Here is a 20,186-nt window from a genome sequence, read left to right on the forward strand (position 1 = left end):
GGTTGGAGGTGCAGTTCCTTCAGCTAGCTCAGGGAACTCGGTCAGTGCGGGAGCTTGACTTGGAGTTCTGTCAACTTCTGAGGTATGGGGGTCGGGATATGGAGTCTGAGGAGGCTCAGATAAGGAGGTTTTTTACGGCCCTACGTGATGACTTGAGGGTTCACTATAGAGGGCGGAGCTGGTTGAGACTGCAGCAGGGATTGAGGAGGATATCCGGGCACAGTCAGTGGCGGTTAGCCCAACAGTCCAGTCTAGCAAGGCACATCATCAGGGAGGTTCTAGCAAGGGCGGCAAGCTTGCGCAGGGAACCAAGAGGAGATGGGAGGCTACACAGAGGTCAGGTGGTCCGAGTTGCTTCGGGTGTGGAGGCAAGGATCACAAGGTTGCTAGCTGTCCCAAGAGGAGTGCTCAGACGGCAGCAGATCGTGTGTGCTATCATTGTAGGGAGCCAGGGCACATCAGACCCTATTGTCCCAAGTTGCAGCCTGTAGCAGTGGTAGCTTTGCAGCAGGTGGCACGGATTGAGCAGGCTCCACGGGTTTACGCAACTGCAGAGACTGGTGGAACCAGTGCCGGAGCGATCACATGTATAATTTTTAGTACTTTGTCTTTGTGAATTCTTAGTAAGTTCAGATTTTATGTTGTCCTGTTATACACTGTTAGGTTCTCAACACATGAGGTTTGTGTAAGGACCTTGTTGGTGGGAGGGGTTAAGTCCCATGTTTTGTTTGACTTTGGAGCTACTCATAGCTTCATTACCCCGGAGTGTGCAGAGAGCGCGGGTATCGTAGAAGATCCCGGAGAGCGTGCGGGAGTTGTCAGAGTTTCTGGAGGCAAGTTTCGGAGGGTCATTGGTCAAGCGAGGAGTATTGATATTCAGATCGCGGGAGGTTTATGACGTTATCTTAGGGATGGACTGGTTGAATCGACACATGGTTCATCTAGATTGTCATCGGGGTAGAGTGGAGTTTGAGCGCTCAGGAGGGAAGTTGGTTTATTAGGGGATTAGACCGACTTCGGGGAGTCTCGTGATCTCGGCCATTCAGGCTGGGAAGATGATCGAGAAGGGCCGTGAGGCTTATTTGGTTACTATATCTATGCCAGAGTCAGTGGGGAAGTTTACGGTTAGCGGTATTCAGGTTGTAGAGGAGTTTGAGGACGTGTTCCAGTCATTGCAGGGATTACCACCTTCTCGGTCTGATTATTTTACGATTGAACTAGAACCAGGGACGACACCGTTATCCAAGGCTCTTTACAGGATGGCTCCAGCAGAGATGGCAGAGCTGAAGAAGCAGCTAGAGGATTTGTTGAGCAAGGGATTCATCCGTCCTAGTGTATCACCGTGGGGAGCGCCAATGTTATTCATTAAGAAGAAGGATGGGAGTTTTCGCTTGTGTATTGATTACAGGGGTTTGAACCGGGTCATTGTGAAGAACAAGTACCCCCTTCCGAGGATCGATGAGTTGTTGGATCAGTTGAGAGGTGCTACTTGGTTCTCTAAGATAGATCTGGCGTCGGGTTATCATCAGATCCCGATAGATGAGGCAGATGTGAGGAAGACCGCTTTCAGGACGAGGTATGGGCATTATGAGTTTGTAGTGATGCCGTTTGGGTTGACTAACGCACCAGCTGCATTTATGAGATTGATGAACAGCGTGTTCCAGGAGTTTCTGGACGTGTCTGTCATCATTTTCATTGACGACATCCTGGTTTATTCTAAGAGTCCTAAAGAGCATGCAGTGCATTTGAGGGCAGTTCTAGAGAAGCTGCAGGAGCATAAGTTGTTTGCTAAGCTGAGCAAGTGTAGTTTCTGGTAGCGTAGGATGGGTTTTCTGGGTCATATTGTGTCTGCAGATGGGGTTTCTGTAGATCCGGAGAAGATTCAGGCTATCAGGGATTGGCCTAGACCGCAGAATACCATGGAAATCAAAGTTTTCTCGGGTTGGCAGGGTATTACATGGGATTTGTGCAGGGGTTTGCGAGCAGAGCACGTCCTATGACTAAGTTGACAGGGAAGGATGTTCCTTTTGTCTGGTCACAGGAGTGTGAGGAGGGCTTTCCAAGCCTGAAGGAGATGTTGACTACTGCTCCGGTGTTGGCTTTGCCTGAGCAGGGAGAACCCTATGTGGTTTATACAGATGAATCTAGAGTGGGTTTGGGATGTGTGTTGATGCAGCATGGGAAGGTGATTGCCTATGCTTCGCGGTAGTTGCGGAAGCATGAGGACAACTATCCTACTCATGACCTGGAGATGGTTGTTGTAGTTTTTGCCCTGAAGATTTGGAGATCTTATCTTTATGGTGCAAAAGTACATGTGTTTACAGATCATAAGAGCCTGAAGTAGATATTCACTCAGCCCAAGCTGAACTTGAGGCAGAGGCGGTGGATGGAGCTGGTGGCAGATTATGATCTGGAGATAGCCTATCATCCTGGTAAGGCTAACTTGGTTGCAAATGCTTTGAGTCGGAAGCGGGCGGCTTCGGCTCAGGAGCGGGATATGGAGTCTCTGGTAGGGGAGATCAGTGCGTTGAGCTTGTGTGCGGTTTCTCAGGAGCCGTTGGGTTTGGTTGCAGCTGATAGAGCAGATTTGTTGAGCAGAGTGCAGTTGGCTCAGGAGTCAGATTTGGGGCTGGTGAATGCCTCAAAGGATGTTGACTCAGAGTATCAGGTTTCGGCTAATGGTACTATTCTGGTGCATGGGCGGATCTGTGTGCCCAAGGATGAGGAGATGAGGCAGGAGATTCTGAGAGAGGCTCATGCTAGCATGTTCTCTATTCATCCAGGAGCGACTAAGATGTACCAAGATCTCAAGAGGGGTCGGGATGAAGAAGGACATGGCTAGTTGGGTTGCGAGGTGCGATGTGTGTCAGCGTGAAGGCTGAGCATCAGGTACCAGGTGGTTTGCTGAAGAGTCTTCCCATTCTAGAGTGGAAGTGGGATATGATTACTATGGACTTCGTGGTGGGTTTGCCAGTGTCCATGACGTTTGATGCTATTTGGGTCATTGTTGACCGGTTGACTAAGTCGGCACATTTTCTGGCCATTAATAAGACTGATGGAGCAGCGGTCTTGGCTAAAAAGTATGTGAAAGAGATAGTCAGGTTGCATGGGGTGCCAGCGAGCATAGTGTCTGATAGGGATTCCAAGTTCACTTTGGTGTTCTGGAGGGCATTTCAGGCAGATATGGGCACTAAGGTGCATATGAGTACAGCCTATCATCCCCAGACAGATGGACAGTCAGAGAGGACGATCCAACGTTGGAGGATTTGCTAAGGATGTGTGTGCTGGATTGGGGTGGCCATTGGGCAGATCATTTGAGCTTGGTAGAGTTTAAATACAACAACAATTACCAGGCGAGTATTGGCATGGCTCCTTATGAGGCTTTGTATGGGAGGCCATGTCGTACACTGTTATGCTGGACTCAGGTAGGGGGAGAGGAGCATGTACGGGGCAGATTTTGTTCAGGAGACTTCGGAGAAGATTCGGGTTCTCAAGCTGAACATGAAGGAAGCTCAGGATCGGCAGAGGATTTATGCCGATAGGAGGATGAGAAATCTTGAGTTTCAGGTTGGAGATAAAGTGTACCTCAAGATGGCCATGTTGCAGGGTCCGAATAGGTCACTGACTGAGACTAAGTTGAGTCCGAGGTATATGGGTCCGCTCAGAGTGATTGAGCGAGTTGGACCAGTGGCATATAGACTGGAGTTACCTGAGGTTATGCGTGCATTCCATAAGGTTTTCCATGTGTCGATGTTGCGGAAGTGTCTCCACGAGGATGATCAGTTGTTGGCTAAGATTCCTGAGGATCTTCAGCCTAACATGACTTTGGAGACGAGACCAGTGAGGGTTCTCGAGAGGAGGATCAAGGAACTTCGGAAGAAGAAGATTCCTTTGATGAGAGTCCTTTGGGACTGTGATGGTGTGGAGGAGCAGACCTTGGAGCCTGAGGCGAGGATGAAGGGAAGGTTTTAGAAGTGGTATGAGAAGCAAGCCGCGACTTGAGCTTGTCTAGCCTGGTCCCATATGTAATTCGTGGCTGGAGCGGGAATGGAGTATTCCAGCCCATCTCTCTTGTTTACTTGGTCGCTTGGGATGGTTGGTTGTGCAACTAAGTAACAAGATGAGGTGGTGTTTGGGGTACAAAGTTTCCGTGAGGCAGTGTGTTGGAGGAAAGGTTCCTGTTATAGAAGTTTCTATAAGTGGAAAGTTTCCAGAAGTGGAAAGTGCTAAAAATGGAAAGTTTTATGTGAGTTAGAATTGGTCCATTTTTAGTGGCGGAGAGCCTTGGAGAGGGCTTGTGTGGCCTTTTGGCGGGCTGTTTAGCCATTGTGTGGTCATTGTCGCGGGCTGTTTAACCATTGTGTGGCATTTGTGGCGGACTGTTTTGCCATTGTGTGGCCTTTGTGGCGGGCTGTTTAGCCATTGTGTGGCCTTTGTGGCGGGCTGTTTAGCCATTGTATGGCCTTTGTGGCGGGCTGTTTAGTTAGAGTGTGGCCTTTGTGGCGGGCTGGTTAGCCAAAGTACCTGTTGAGGCGGTCCTTCGGGACAGATGGTCTTTGTGACGGTTCTTCGGGACGAATGGCCTTGGTGGCGGTCCTTTTTAGGACATTTTTTTGGCCTTGGTGGCGGTCCTTTTTAGGACATTTTTTTGGCATTGGTGGCGGTCCTGTTTAGGACATGTGTTTGGCCTTTGTGGCTGCCCGTTGGGCAGTGGGATGATCCTTGTGTGGTCATACGGTATTCTAATGAGGGGATATGAGGTTGGTAGGGTATCATGTTGTCTTACGCGAGTTAGGGAAAGGAAACCTGGATAGGGATAGGACTCAGACGTGTTCAGAATTGTTTGCTTGCGACTCTTGGGGAACTTAGGTTCTCCTAGTACCGTCATATTCTAAGACTTTGTGGCTTGGGAGTATGGCTGGTATATCGACTTCAGATGACGATCCGGGGGCGCGCTGTAGGGTGGCAACCCGAGAGACGAGTATTGGACTCCCTTATATACATTATGGCATGCGGGCTTAGGCCTGATGAGGAGCCAATATTATGGCATGCAGGCTTCGGTCTGATGAGGAGCCAATAAAAACTCAAGGTTTAGGCATGTGAGTAAAAAGGAGAGTCCACAAGTCGAGAGCAAATAATGCATGGAGCGTGAGTCTATTGCCTAGAGGTGACCTTTCGTATGTTGGTCGAAGGAGTGTGGGCCGTGGAGAAGGTAGCACGGGAGTCCTTGGCTTAGTGTTGATCGAGATTCGAGGATTAATCTAAATTGGTGGGGATAATTGTAACATCCACGAACCAAAATCCCGGTTTAGGGATTGCATCGGTCGATGCACACACATTGATCGATGCAAGGTTGTTTCTGCAGACGAGTTTAAGTGAACGCTGCGTTTTGGGCAAAGAAAAAGGGGAAAAACCCTTAATTCGTTTCTTTTGTCTCATTAGTTGTTTTGGCCGCTTTTGAGAGAGAGAAAAGAGAGAAAGAGTGTTCTTGGTGTTCTTGGTGATTTTCTATGGATTGGTGGCTTTTTCTGGTGAGATCTGAGACTTAGGACATTGTAGGAGCTTCCTAGGAGCGTGTTCTTGATTGTTTAAGGTTCATAAACTTCTTGGCAAAGGTAAGTGCAGGACCATGGCTTATCTAAGCTAGAGATCTCTCTAATTTGCGTGTTATGTGTTGTTAGACTTGTTATATTTATATTTAGGACGTTAGGAAGCTTTCTTGTGGCTTGGAATCGAGTTTTGTGGTTGTAGGAACGAAGATCCAGTGAGAAGCTTCAGGGGAAAATGATGCTCGACATTGCATCGGTCGACGCAAATGTGAGGACGGCGCGTAAAATCTAGGGTTTTTGTGCTATGTCGAGCATGCGTTGGTCGATGCAAGTTAAGCTTGCATCTGTTGATGCATATCTTGCGTCGGTCGACGCAAGCTCCATATGGTGTCAGCCAATGCATGTTGGTGTCGATCGATGCTGTGTCCTGGTTTGTTATTGTTGATTGTTGATTGTTTATTGATGGTTAGAGATGTCTCTATTGCTTGTGTGTATAGCCCAGTAGATGGGAGGGTTGCCTTACTGAGTGTTTATAAAATACTCATGCATTGCAATTTGCGTTTGTGGTGCAGGTAAAGGCAAAGTGTAATCGTGGAATCAAGGCAACGAAGAGGAGGATGTTCTAGTGGTTCGCTTGGTTGTCTGGCTTCTGTTAGGTTGCTAGAGTTGAGTCCTAGAATGTTGTTTAGGATTGTTGGTTCTCTGGTTTATGCTGTTTGGATCATTAGTTTATGATTTGGAATTAATATCGGTTATTGGATTATGATTGGATTATTTATTGGTTATTGGTATCTGTTATTTCCGTTGTTGGTTGTGTTTGTGGTTAGGTGGCTAGTGGGTATGGGACCACTAGCTGTAGTGTATTTATTATTATTATTTATTATTTATTAAAAAAAAACGGGTCAGGTCCTTTCAATCTCAAGTCTATTTTAATGAATTCTCGAGTTTTTATATTATGTGAGACCCCGGTTTCAAAGACTTGCGTAGAGGTTTAAAAGAATTGATTTGACCACTTATGTCACCAAAGTGCATTTATCTTTTTGGCCAAGGGTCCTGAGAGAACTTCAGAGTTAAGCATGCTTGAGCTGGAGTAATTTCAAGATCGGTGACCTTCCGGGAAGTGATTGTCAAAACTGTGCGAGTGAGGACAAAACACATTGAAACTGATGTGGTGATTTGTAGAGGTTGTAAACAAGTCTTTAAAGCCTCCCGGACATAGCAAACCAATCATCGAATATAGATTGGCTCACAAACCTAGTGAAAGAACGTGAGGACCATTAAGTGAGGGGGGCCCATAGACTGGGATTAGACATGGGACCCATTATGAGGTGGCGGTCGGGGCGTTACTAGTAGTATCAGAGCCGAACCCAGATGAGTGTGGAGTCGAGTGGGCTCACACCGTAGGGGGTGACGATCTTGGTGCGCAACGAGGACGTTGCAATCTGTTAGTGGGGGTGAATTGTGATACCCCGGTTTCATAGTCTTGCGAAGAGGTTTAAAAGAACTGATTTAACCACCTATGTCACCAAAAGTGCACATATCTTTTCGGTCAAGAGTCCTAAGAGAACTCCAGTAGTAATCGTGCTTGAGCTGGAGTAGTCTCAGGATGGGTGACCTTTTGGGGAGTGATTGTCGGAACTGTGCGAGTGAGGACAAAACACATGGAAAGATCATGTGGTGATTTGTAGGGACGATAAACAAGTTTTCAAAGTCTCTCAGACGTATCAAACTGACTTTCGGATATGGATAGACTCACGAGCCTATTGAGAGAGCGTGAGGCCCATTAAGGAAGGTGGACCCATGAACTAGGAGTGGACAACAGTAAAAAAAAAAAGGTAACTGAAGCTACATCAACTATCGAAGCTGTTGAGAGGTGGTGGTCGGTACTTTACACATCATATCCCAATAACAATTAATTAAAAAGAGAGATTGGAATCATATAGTGACCATGAAAAAAAAAGAATGTAAAATTTGTATGAGTAGCGAATGACAAGGCAAGAGCAAGAAGTTTAAAACAAATGGAGAGATGGATTACTTGAAAAGGTGAATGATCTAACCATATTGTGTGATATATGGGCTTGTATAATCATTTTTAGTCCTAATGAAGCTGAGACGACTTGTGGCCTCTTAAACGATTGTTAGTTTAGCTTACTGAAACAATCGGACCCGGTTTTGTAATCCGTTAATTAATTATTCCATACTCAATAACTAATTCTCGAATTAAACCACACATCAATTGTCATTAAACCAGCATAACCAATAGAAATAATAACGAACCAAGTGAACAACCAGCAATGTCATAAAACATGAATCAAAGAACCAGCAACTTAATCATTTGTTCTAAACTACAACGATTCCTCCTTTTCATTGCCACGGTCACACTTTGTCTTTACCTATTCTACAATAAAAAATATAAAAAAAAAAGTGTGTAACATCCACGAAGCAAATAGTGAAATTTGGGGATGTGTGTCAGATCGACACCAGCTTTTCTGGTTCGACCAGATTGTTTTATTTCGTGATTTTGGGTTGGGTTGGTTTAAATTGGTTGTCTAAACCGAGTACTTAAGGGGAGAAGCGATCCAAGTCGAGGGTTTAATGTGTTCTTGTCGCGGTTTGCAGAAGAAAAAGAGTGAAAAGAGAGATTTTGTGAGTTGAGAGGTTTTGGCTTGTTCTTGGTGATTTTGGTTAGATCTGTGGCTGAGGGAGGGGAGAGTTGTTTCTGTGAACGAAGGAGAACTTTCTTAAGGTGTTGGTTCCACCGTTTCTCAACAAAATCTTCCTACAAAAGAGGTGAGGCTTGACCATGGCTGATCTAAGCCTGAGATCTCTTTTGTTTTGGTTGTTCTTTGTTGGTTGTGGTATTTTGTTTGCGTGGGTTGGTTGGTTTCATGTTTCCATAGGTTCCTGAAGCGTATGGGAGAGTTTTGAACGGATTGGAGGCGATTTGAAACGGAGGCAATTTGAAACAGAGGTTCGACGTTCGGCTTCGTGCAAATCGTGTTTGTGAAGGCAGTGTCGATTGACACCAGTTAGGTATTGGTCGACACCATGGTCGTGTATGTGTTGGTCGACATCGACTTAGCGTCGGTCGACACTAGACCTAGTGTCGATCGACACCGACCTCGCATCGGTCGACACCATACTTAACCGAAGCTTGTTTTCCTGGTTTGATGTGTTGTTTGTGTTTGTTTGTTTACCTTAATATTGGAATCTCAGTTTCTTTTATGTATAGCCCAGTAGATGGGAGGATTGCCTCACTAAGTGTTTATGTAAATATCCATGCATCTCAATTTCTGTTTGTGGTGCAGGTAAAGACAAAGTGTGATCATGGAATCAGGGCGATGAGAAGGAGGATGTTCTAGAGGCTTGATTGATTTTGGTCTAATTATTGTTAGGTTGGTAGAGTTGAGTTGATAGAACATTATAGGAGGTTGGATTTTGTTATTTACTTGATTGGTTATTGGATTAATTTCATTGTTGGATTTATTTGGTTAATGAATTTGTTTGATTATACGTTGTTGATGTTTGTTGCTAGGATGTTAGTGGGTATGAGATCACTAAATGATTACTATTTCATTAAAAAAAAAACGGGAAGGGGTTGTTTCATTGTGTAAGTATTATCAAACTTAATGAGGTAATCCTCTAGCGAAAACACAATTACAAAAATACTATCAAACCAGTCAACTAGAAAACACATCAGCAGACTGCTGAGAATCAGCGTCAATCAACACCCGCCTGTTGTCGGTCGACACACACACTCGACAATTTTGGTGCCGATCAACACCCTCCTAGTATCGTCTAACACCTGAATCTGACATCGCTCAAAACCCTGACTGGTTCGATTGGCATTTTCTCTTGGTATCGACCGCTACACATTACGATCAATTGCCAATTACAGTCGAATTTTGTGCTATTTTTGAAAAAAAAAATTATTTTAGTGTTTTTTAAAAGTAAAGTTAAAAGTGATATTTAAAATATAAAAAACTTAATTTTGTGTTATTAATGAGAATTTTTTAATTATAAATTATATAGGTTGATCAAATTTGTGTAATAATCTAAACAATTTATTGTAAACTTCAAATTATTTATGAACTTGGTTACTCTACTAGAGAGAGGAAGAAGTGTAACGAACATAATGGAGCTAACAATCGAGTAAAAGAAACCAACAACCAGTTCAGAAAAACAAATTGTTATAAATTTTAAAAATAACAAATTGTACCTTTTAAATAGTGAAATGATTAGGTAAACAATGTCAATCTCATTAATGAAAGATGTTTTCGATGAGCTTTTATTCATATAGGATATGTATACTATTCCCCCGAGCAATTCATCTAACCTTATATTATAAAATAGAGAGTTTTCTAAAGACATTCAACTAGCGATCGACACGTATCACATGAAGTTTGACAAAATTAACAAAATTAATTAAAACCATTTAGTAATAAAGTAATAAATGTGTCATTTCCCTCCAATTTGAATACACTAATATATAATTTAACCAAATATATACATATTAAAAAAAAGGTTCAAGTGATTCAAATAAAGCATGTCACATAAAATTTGAGAACTTGTACTAAAATTATTTTATAGATATTTTATATTTTTAAATTTATAAAAGGTTTAAATGATTCAAATAAAGCATAGCAAATGAAACTTGAGAACTTATATTATAATTTTTTACAAATATTCATTTGTAATAAGCTAACAAAATGCTAACGTGACAAGAAATAAAAGATGATATAACATTTGAGAATATATTTTATCTGGTATATGAGATTGACATATGTCGCATAAGAGTTTGGCACCTTTCCAAAATTAATAAAATTAATTAAAACCATTTAGTAAACTAATATATGTATCTTTTTCCTCAAATTTAAATACACTAATATGTAATTTAATTAAACAAATACATATTAAGAGAAAATGTTCAAATGTTTCAAATAAGGCATAACACACGAAAGTTGAGAACTTGTATTAAAATTAGTTTATAGATTTTTCATATTTTTATATTTATAAGAGGTTCAAATGATTCAAATAAAGCATAGAACATAAAATTTGAGAATTTGTATTAAAATCTTTTACAAATATATATTTTTAATGAACTAACAAAATGCTAACGTGACAATAAAAAATAAATGGCATGACATCTCTGAGTCTATTTTATTTGTTATAAAAACACATATATACAAGTATTTTATTTATGCTTTTTTATATTTCGCATATGTTTTTCTTATTTTCTTGTTACTTTATTTTGTTCTTTTAAAAATATATATGTAAGTTGTTACGTAAATGAAAAATCTTATCAGTGAAATTAGTTGGAAAATACTTAATTATATGTAATATGTTTTCAGTTTTATGATGTTAGAAAATCTTTTGACAAAATTTCTCTATAGAAAAAGAGTGATATTAGATACTAAATATGTAAATCATAATGGATATATTTTAGAAATTTTTAGCAATATGAAATTTGTTGTCTTTATCCACTATTTTGGAAAAGAAAATGTTTCTCATAACAAGATGAACAAGATTTTCTTGTTAATAATAACTATATATATTCAACATTTCAGAAAACAAAAAAAAAATAATAATTTGCGGTCATATATAAACAATCACATCTACAATTTATATTTATATAGAATTTAATGTAAACTATACTCAATATGTATATCAAACAATCAAATCAAATCATATATATATATATATATATACATATGGTTCTATCGAAATCACAAATTAATAAAAAAATATAAACAACTAAAAATACATCATTCATGCATGGCGTGGACAACCATCTAGTATTAAAGGTATTTTTTTTTTAACAAAGTATTAAAGGTATTATATAACTCACCATAAAACTTGAACGACGACAGTGCAAAGAGTTTGAAAATTCTTTCCCAGGCACTTCCCCCAAGAACGGATAAAAGGAGTATGGCATATCCTTTTAACCAGATCTCAACCACTTTCTGAAACCGAAAATAGAAGTACCCATTGGTCCTTACGAAGAAAGGTGAGGTTTCCATGGTGGTCTCGAGCTTTCCGACCTCCCAGCACCACCGCAACAACCACTTTTCAACCATCACAACCCCTCCACCACTCTGAACTAGTAAACATATCGTATGCAACGACGAGACAAGAACCACTGTAAGTTTTTTCTTTGACAATATAACCTGTGTAACCCCTACAAACGAGTGTAAACCTTGTTAACCCTAAGAAAACCAAATACAAACTCTGCTCCCTGAACGGATTCTTTACCAGTAGAAGAAAATCCTCACCCCATTTAAAACTACAAGTTATGGAGAGACGCATACCATACCACCAAAAAGGAAAAGAAGTAGTGAGAGAATTATCCCCTCCCCCCCCCCCCCCCGGAAGAGAATCAGAGCACCAGAAATAGATAAAACGGAGCTAATAGAAGCTAATACACTAACGCTGATTGGAAGACTCACTAGCCCTTCGATCCAGAGACTATGGTCCCTCTTTCCATTTCTGGCTAACAGATGGAACCTTCGAGGAAAAACAACTGGGGCGGATCTAGGAAGAGGATGTTTCCAGTTCAGTTTCGAATATGAGGAAGACATGCAAAAAGTGTTAGACAACCGACCTTACTATTTTTATCAGTGGATGGTCATCCTTCAAAAATGGGAACCAGAAATCTCAGAATCTTTCCCATCTTTGATCCCGTTCTGGGTGGAACTTTAAGGACTTCCAAAACATTATTGGCAACCAGCAGTGCTTTAAGCTATCGCGGAGGAACTTGGTGAGTTCCTAGATCTGGAGATAACTACCTCCACTGCAAAAATAAAGACACTCATAAATGGCCTTCAACCTCTCGCAAGAGACACAGTGGTGGAGTTCCCAAATGGAAAAGAAGCAATTGTTACCTTTGAGTACAAAAACCTTAAAAACCACTGTCAACATTGTATGAGGCTGACTCACGAGAAGAAAAGCTGTCTAGGGTTAGCTGCTGAAAGAGAGAAACCTAGCCAACAGATGGACAAGCAAGATCTAACCCTATCAAGAGAGGTGTCAAGAAACTACTATGTGGCTAGTGATAACTTCACAGCCCCAAAATCCCAAGGATTAGTAGTTCAGTCAGGATTCGAGTCCCAGGAGGACATCACTTCTCGGAAACGTAAACTAGACACTAGAAAGGAGAATCAGTACTCCTCTCAGGAGAGAGATCCAGCAGAGCCCGTACCTATGTACCTACAAGGGACAAAAGGTATGAGATTAGACGTAGCTCTCGTCAGTTTGAAATTGATAACCTCAGAACACAAAGGCAATCCACCCGAGCTCCTACCTATCGGATGATGCAATGGAGAGAAAAACCTCAGCAACAAAGATCAACTAGGAGGGAGGCATCAGAAACTTCTAGACCTCGACGACCCCCTCTGGAAAGAAATGAAGACAATTTGGACCGACAAACTCCTCCTCCGCTGAACAACATTCCGGAAAAAAGTCAGAGCGAGCACGATAGTCTACCACGAGTAACTAAGACTCCGACTGATATCCCATCTAAGGACCAAGTACTCAGTGAGCTAAGAGAGGTCACAGTGCAATACTGTACAGTTTCAGACCCTACTGAGAGTGCTGCAAGGAGGCAGAGAGTTATTCAAGGCGAGGAGAGAAACTGAATGAATCACACTGCGGATATGATTATTGAATCTGCTAGGGCAATGACCCCAGGAAGTTTACCAGTAGAGGAGGGCCTACTATCCGAGACCCCTGTTAACCGTATGATTATTGGAGAAGGAACACCTCCAGCAGGATCAACAATTAAGGCACAATCAACACGAGGGCGTGGACGACCACCGCTAGCAAAATCATCCACAAAAACAGTGCAAAAATTACCAGAATGAAAAGCAAAAAAAGACATCTAATGCAGAGTTCTCCAAAGAAAGCCAATGCTACGAGACAAACTCAAAGATCAAAAGGTGAGTCCTCGAATCAAAACAGAAGTAAAGTTGCAGATAAAGAACAAAGTGAGGAGGATACCTCATCGGTCAGGAGCAGAAAAGCAAAGCAGGGCAAGTCCATGAACCCAAAAATCTCCTTAGTTCCTGCAAGGAAAAAGAATACGGTGGATTTTCAGAATCTACCAGCCCCTCTTCCTTAAGAGTGGTGAGCTGGAACTGTTGTGGGTTGAGGAATCCCATAACAGGCCAGAGACTAAGGGAAATCAAGAAAAAGATTTACCCTGATATACTATTCCTCATGGAAACAAAGAATACCTCTGAGTTCATTCTCCAACATCTGGACTGGATGGGATATTCTTCACACTTCTTAGTTCCTCCTTCGGCTTCAAGTGCGGGAGGACTTGCGCTATTCTGGAAAGAACCAATTGAAATGGAGATTCTTACATCTGGTGCTAACTTCATCGACACCAACATAAAAACAAAGGGTAAGAAGTTTTTCTCTACCTTCCTATATGGAGAACCTGATATGGCGAAAAGGCAAGAGTTCTGGCTGCAGATCCAGAATATTGGAGACCTCAGAGAGAGCCCATGGTTTATCACAGGAGACTTCAATGAAATCATAAATAACTCTGAAAAAGTAGGTGGCCCGCCAATAGCAGAAGGTTCATTTAATAATCTGAGAACATTGATGTCAACTTGCGACCTGTTTGATTTAAAACACACAAGTAACTTTCTGTCTTGGAGAGGGACACGTCACTCTCATCTGGTAAGGTGTCGACTGGATAGGGCCATGGCAAACAGTGAATGGAATATGGAGTTCCCCTCGGGTAGATGTGAGTATTTAAGGTTTGAAGGTTCAGACCACCGACCTTTGGTAACATTTTTTGACCCTGTTAGGAAAAAAAGAAGAGGATTATTCTGGTATGATAGAAACTTAAAAGAGAATGAAGAAGTGAGGAAGTTAGTCCTTGAGGCTTAGAGCTCCACCCCGAATGTATCTGTAGAGATGAGGCTAGATGCTTGCAGACAGACTATCATCACCTGGAGCAAAAACCACTAGGAAAACAGCCAAAAAGAAATTACCTCTCTACGCAATGCATTGGAAGAACAAATGACTAAAGATGAAGACTATCAAGTGGAACTGGAGAGAATTAATAGAGAACTACTAAAGGCTTACCAGAATGAAGAGGTGTTCTGGAAGCAAAGGAGCAGACAACTATGGCTGACCCTGGGAGATAAAAACACTGGCTATTTTCACGCGGCCACAAAGAGCAGGAGGGCCCTAAATAACATTGCTGTGATGGAGTCAGCTGCAGGGAACCCAGTTTATGAGGAAAAGGAGATAGTTAAAGCAATTATTGATTACTTTCAGCAGATATTTACCTCCCAAAATGGCAATGGAAGGAATGTGGTCCAGGAGGCTCTAACTTGCTGCATCACACAGGACATAAATGAAACACTGATCAAATTGCCATCTACAGAGGAAATCAAGGCAGCTTGCTTCTCTATACACCCTGACAAAGCTCCTGGGCCGGATGGGTTCTCAGCAAGCTTTTTCCAATCCAACTGGAGCACAGTGGGAGAGGTACTAGTTGCATGAATCCAAGCTTTCTTTATCTCCGGGAGTCTACCCCTAAAAATAAACCACATCCATGTTAGGCTAATCCCAAAGATTACTATCCCCCAAAAAGTGTCTGATTATAGACCTATTTCCCTGTGCTCAGTGTACTATAAGATTATATCCAAGATACTGACCAAAAGACTCCAACCAATCCTGGATTTGTGTATCTCTGAGAACCAATCTGCATTTGTTCCCCAAAGAGCTATATCAGATAATGTGCTTATTACTCACGAAACCTTGCACTATTTTAAGACATCAAAGGCAAAAGAACGAGTGTTTATGGCGGTTAAAACCGATATGAGTAAAGCCTACGACCGTTTGGAATGGGATTTCATTAAAGCAGTAATGGAAAAGATGGGTTTTCACCAAAAATGGATCCAATGGATGATGTAGTGTATTACAACAGTGTCATATTCATACCTGATAAATGGCCAAGCTTTGGGTAGGGTCACACCACAGAGGGGCATCAAACAAGGGGATCCACTATCCCTGTATACCTTCATTATGTGTAATGAGGTTTTGTCTGGTCTCTGCAACCGAGCACAAGAACAAGGAAGTTTACCTGGTATCAAAGTGGCAAAAAGAAGACCTCAGGTAAACCATTTACTATTTGCAGATGACACAATGTTTTTTTGTAAGTCGGATCAGAAAAGTTGCACGAAGCTGAAGAGTATCCTGCGCAAATATGAAGAAGCATCAGGACAACATATCAACTTTGACAAATCTGCTATTACTTTTTCGGCAAAAATGAAGAGGGAGACAAGAGAAAGAGTAAAGCGAGACTTAGCTATCCATAAAGAGCGTGGTCAAGGCAAATATTTGGGACTGCCGGAACTCTTTGGTAGTAAAAAAAGAGACCTCTTTACCCAAATTGTGGACCGAATAAAGCAAAGAGCCATCAATTGGTCGTCTAGATTCCTCTCCATGGTAGGGAAACTTACTCTGTTAAAATCTGTGCTAGCTGCCATGCCAACCTACACGATGACATGTTTCAAAATCCCAAACTCGTTGTGCAAAAGGATTCAGGCCGCTCTTACTATATTCTGGTGGGACTCCAATACGGGGCAAAAGAAAATGACTTGGATATCCTGGAAAAAGATGACAAAATCCTTTAAAAAGGGAGGTTTGGGATTTAGAGATATCAAGGTATTCAATGATGCTTTACTAGCTAAACTAAGTTGGAGAATTCTTACCAAGTCAGGGTGTTTACTCGCAAAAGTCCTGAAGGGAAAATACTGCTCTTCCTCCTCCTTTCTCGAAAGTGAAGTTTTAGGATCAGCCTCCCACGGGTGGAGAAGTATTTGTATAGGACGGGATCTACTAAAGAAAAGATTAGGCAAGCTGATAGGAAATGGCGAATCCACATCAGTCTGGTATGATCCCTGGATCTCGCTAAGCTCTCCCCGCAAACCCATGGGCCCTCCCTCAGAACATACAAAGAATTTGAAGGTGTCTGACCTCATGTTACCAGGATCCGGGGAATGGAATCTGGAGCTTATTAGGCTCATCCTACCGGAGTATGAAGCAAAGATTCGGAATTTGAGGCCAAGTAGACTAGGAGTTGCTGATGAATGGGCATGGCTACCACAAACTTCTGGAACCTACACAGCAAAATCTGGCTATCATGAAATAATGTCAGATCGAGAAGCAGAGTATCGGAACCTAAACTCGTACGTTGTGGAGGACTTTGACTGGCGTGCGGCCATCTGGAAGAAGGATATCTCGCCAAAAATTGAATTGTATCTGTGGAAGCTAGCCCAAAATGCACTACCGGTGGGAGAGAATCTAATACACCTCCAAGTTTGTCCGACAGCCAGCTGCCCACAATGTGGAAGTGCAGAATCTGAAATTCACCTCTTCTTTCTTTGCCCTTTTGCGGAGCAGATATGGTCACAAACCCCTCTATACCCCCCCCCCCAATCAATCCAACGAGCTTTCAGTCTATACAGGAGGGGATTACCCAAACTGTGAAAGCGACTTGTCTTCCTCCTACCGTTATTACCACCAGTCCTCTTTCCCCTTGGATCCTTTGGGCCATCTGGACAGTAAGGAATCGTCTAGTATTCAATAAAGAAAAATTGACAGGAAAGGAGGTATTAGCTATAGCGATCATGCGGGCTAAAGAATGGCAAGAAGCACAAAGTGGGAAGGACAAACCACTCACCAAGATTGGAACACCAACCCGACCGTTTCCGAGAGGTCTAAATCACATCGCTTGCTCCGACGCGGCTTGGAGAGAAGATGGATCAACGGGACTGGGTTGGGAAATTTGAAACCCTCAAGAGGAGACAATCTGCGAAGGATCATCCCCAATTTCGTATGTCGCTTCACCACTGGTAGCCGAAGCGCTGGCAACTCTAATGGCAGTTAGAGTTGCAATTGAATCGGATCTCACCTCGGTCGTTTTCGCTTCAGACTCGTTAACCCTAGTCAAAGCAATCAACAAAGAGCTCCAAGTCAAAGAACTCTATGGGATTCTCCACGATATCCTGAAGTTATCAACTGCATTTTCTTCTGTTTTTTTCTTTTTCATTCCTAGGAATTTCAATTGTCGAGCAGATGCTCTGGCTAAGGAAAGCCTTGTAACCGGTATGAACGATCTTTAATTGAAATGAAATCGGTTTAGTTCAAAAAAAAAAAAAAAAAAACTCACCATATAGTTTTGGTAATTATTTTTCTATTGAAACTTCAAATAATTTTGGCAATTGAAAAGAGTTTTATGTAGAGACTTGAATTTTTGTAGGATGTATATTCTTTAACATTTTTTTAATATGTTTAGTCGCGTTGACTTGTATCTCAACGATTAGATACAATTTAAATTCATATAATTAAATTCTTATAAATATCGAAAGTGAATGAAGGACGCACCTGCTACCAGAACAGATTAAACAAACGTAAATACTAAATTCACTCCCGGCACGTTAATGTGATGCTAAATTACGTATGTTCGATTTAGTCTATGTGACTATGTCTGTCCGTGCCCTACAGAATTGATAATACTAACTATAACTATATTTTTATTTTTTGTCAATGTACATTCATATATATCAAAAGTATATTGCGGTTTATTGTAATTTTATAGTGTTTTCAGTATTAATAAAAAGTATTTATGTGAATGATGGTGGTACTGCATGTGCTAGGAAGATATTTACTTTATAAGCTATATAAAATTATATATTTACCATCTGCCAGATTTAAATATTTTCTATCAACAATAAACTACATCAGTGACATTCCTACAGTATTCCCTGATGAGCCGAATATAATGTCTTGCTTTTTCTGTGTATACGAATGATTTTCCATTATCATGTCTAATCTATAAAACGTGACCACATGCAGCATGTTCGACCTTTATTAGAATTTTTTTGAAATTGTTATGGTTATGAAAATACAGATGGGAACCCTCGATTAGGGGTGTAGTCATTTATTGATTGTTATGTATAATCATGTACTGAATATTTTATACGAAAGAGAAAAATCAAATTGACTCAGTATGGACTACGAAAGAATTAAATGAACAAAAACAAACAAGTGATCAGTAGACTTAGTATAAGCTAGATCCCCACGTGCATGTAAATGTACAAACAATTGCATGTAATTTATAATTATAGCAAATCAATTCGTCGATGTCATAACCAGAAACCCCCACAAAATAGCCATTTATTTAGTTTATTATTTTGTTATGTGTTTTGTATACGCAAGATGAAAGTTTAGTAGATAGCTTTAAGAACAATGCGATGGTATATATGGACAACTATGGTGTTTATATGGCGACGAAACACCAACGAGCTAATAGTGTACATACTATATTTATTGGGAAACTCGTATATCTATGATCAAAGAATCCAAAATGAGAACAAAATTTAGAAAAAATAGTTGAAAATTACCAAAGAATATATAAATCTTTTGTTAATATATTACATATATAGTTCTAATATGATATAACAAAATAAATTAGAATAATTTTCCCATTCAATGGAAATATTGTCCATGTTTTTTTTTGCACTCAATAATTTATTTAGTTGCGCCCCTATACGCATGTAACGACTAGAATTATTGTTCAATAATAATAAGAATAATCTTCTCATTCATCTATAAAAATAATATAATCATTGAATACATGTAACGACTAGAATTATTGTTCAATAATAATAAGAATAATCTTCCCATTCATCTATAAAAATAATATAATCATTGAATAATTATCCTAATTTTAGGTTGAATTATCTTATATTTTAAAGCAATGTAATTGCAAATCCATAGTATATTAAATGCTAAAATTATTTGAGAAAAAAAAAGTAAAAACATGAGTATTTTTTTTTTACTTGTCATAAAACTGAAGAATTTTTACTTACAATTATACTGGACAAGTGTCATAAACGTTGACCAGGCAGATATTTTTAGAGTACTCCTTAAGAACGTGGAGAATATTATTAGTGGGTTTGGTATCAATCTTTGTCACTATTTATTTTGCATTTTTATCATTGTATAATACACTATATGAATGTGTGTATTTATTGGGACAATAACGGCGATTTCTCAAATAGTTAATGAACAAACTCGGACCAAGTCGTTTCGCTTGACTAATAATAATGTCGTCTCCTCATTTTATAAATCTTAATCACGAGTCCGATATATCACGGAAGTCAAAGTAAACCTCGCTGATCAGTAGAAGACTTCAAACCCTTTAACAAAAAAAAAAAAAAAAAAAAAAAAAAAAAAAAAAAAAACAGTAGAAGAAGACTTCTAATTACAAAAAATTGTACTTATTTTGTGAAAATTATGTGTTTTCAAGCAGCCTAGTTGACTGCATTTATAGATGTTTCGTCGTTAACCATCAAACAACCAACTTTTCAAATGCTTGATCTTAGTATTATTTATCTAAACTAATAAACGATAATGTATGTATAAAAGTCAAATAAGACTGACGAATGTTTTAGTTTAGATAAAAAAAAAGTTTCACATGTTTGTAAAATCGTCTAATAAAAGCATGTACATACCATGTCACATTTGAAAGTGTTTTACTATAATCTATCTAATACCAAATGAAACTAAACCGGACCAAACATTTTGTTGGAACAGCTTCAGGAGAATTCTTAG

The 20,186-nt window shown here is 40.4% G+C and overlaps 1 protein-coding gene across 1 annotated transcript; it reads left to right on the top strand.

Moving 5' to 3' along the window:
• The first annotated feature begins 13,763 nt into the window (after positions 1–13,763).
• LOC147925179 (uncharacterized) lies at positions 13,764–14,444 on the top strand. Its single transcript, XM_087492514.1, has one exon. The coding sequence runs from the start codon at positions 13,764–13,766 to the stop codon at positions 14,442–14,444; it is 681 nt and encodes a 226-aa protein (XP_087348640.1).
• Positions 14,445–20,186: the final 5,742 nt, after the last annotated feature.

The sequence above is a fragment of the Camelina sativa genome, chromosome 16 (assembly GCF_030686135.1).
Source record: "Camelina sativa cultivar CO46 ecotype springtype chromosome 16, ASM3068613v1".
NCBI lineage: Eukaryota > Viridiplantae > Streptophyta > Magnoliopsida > Brassicales > Brassicaceae > Camelina > Camelina sativa.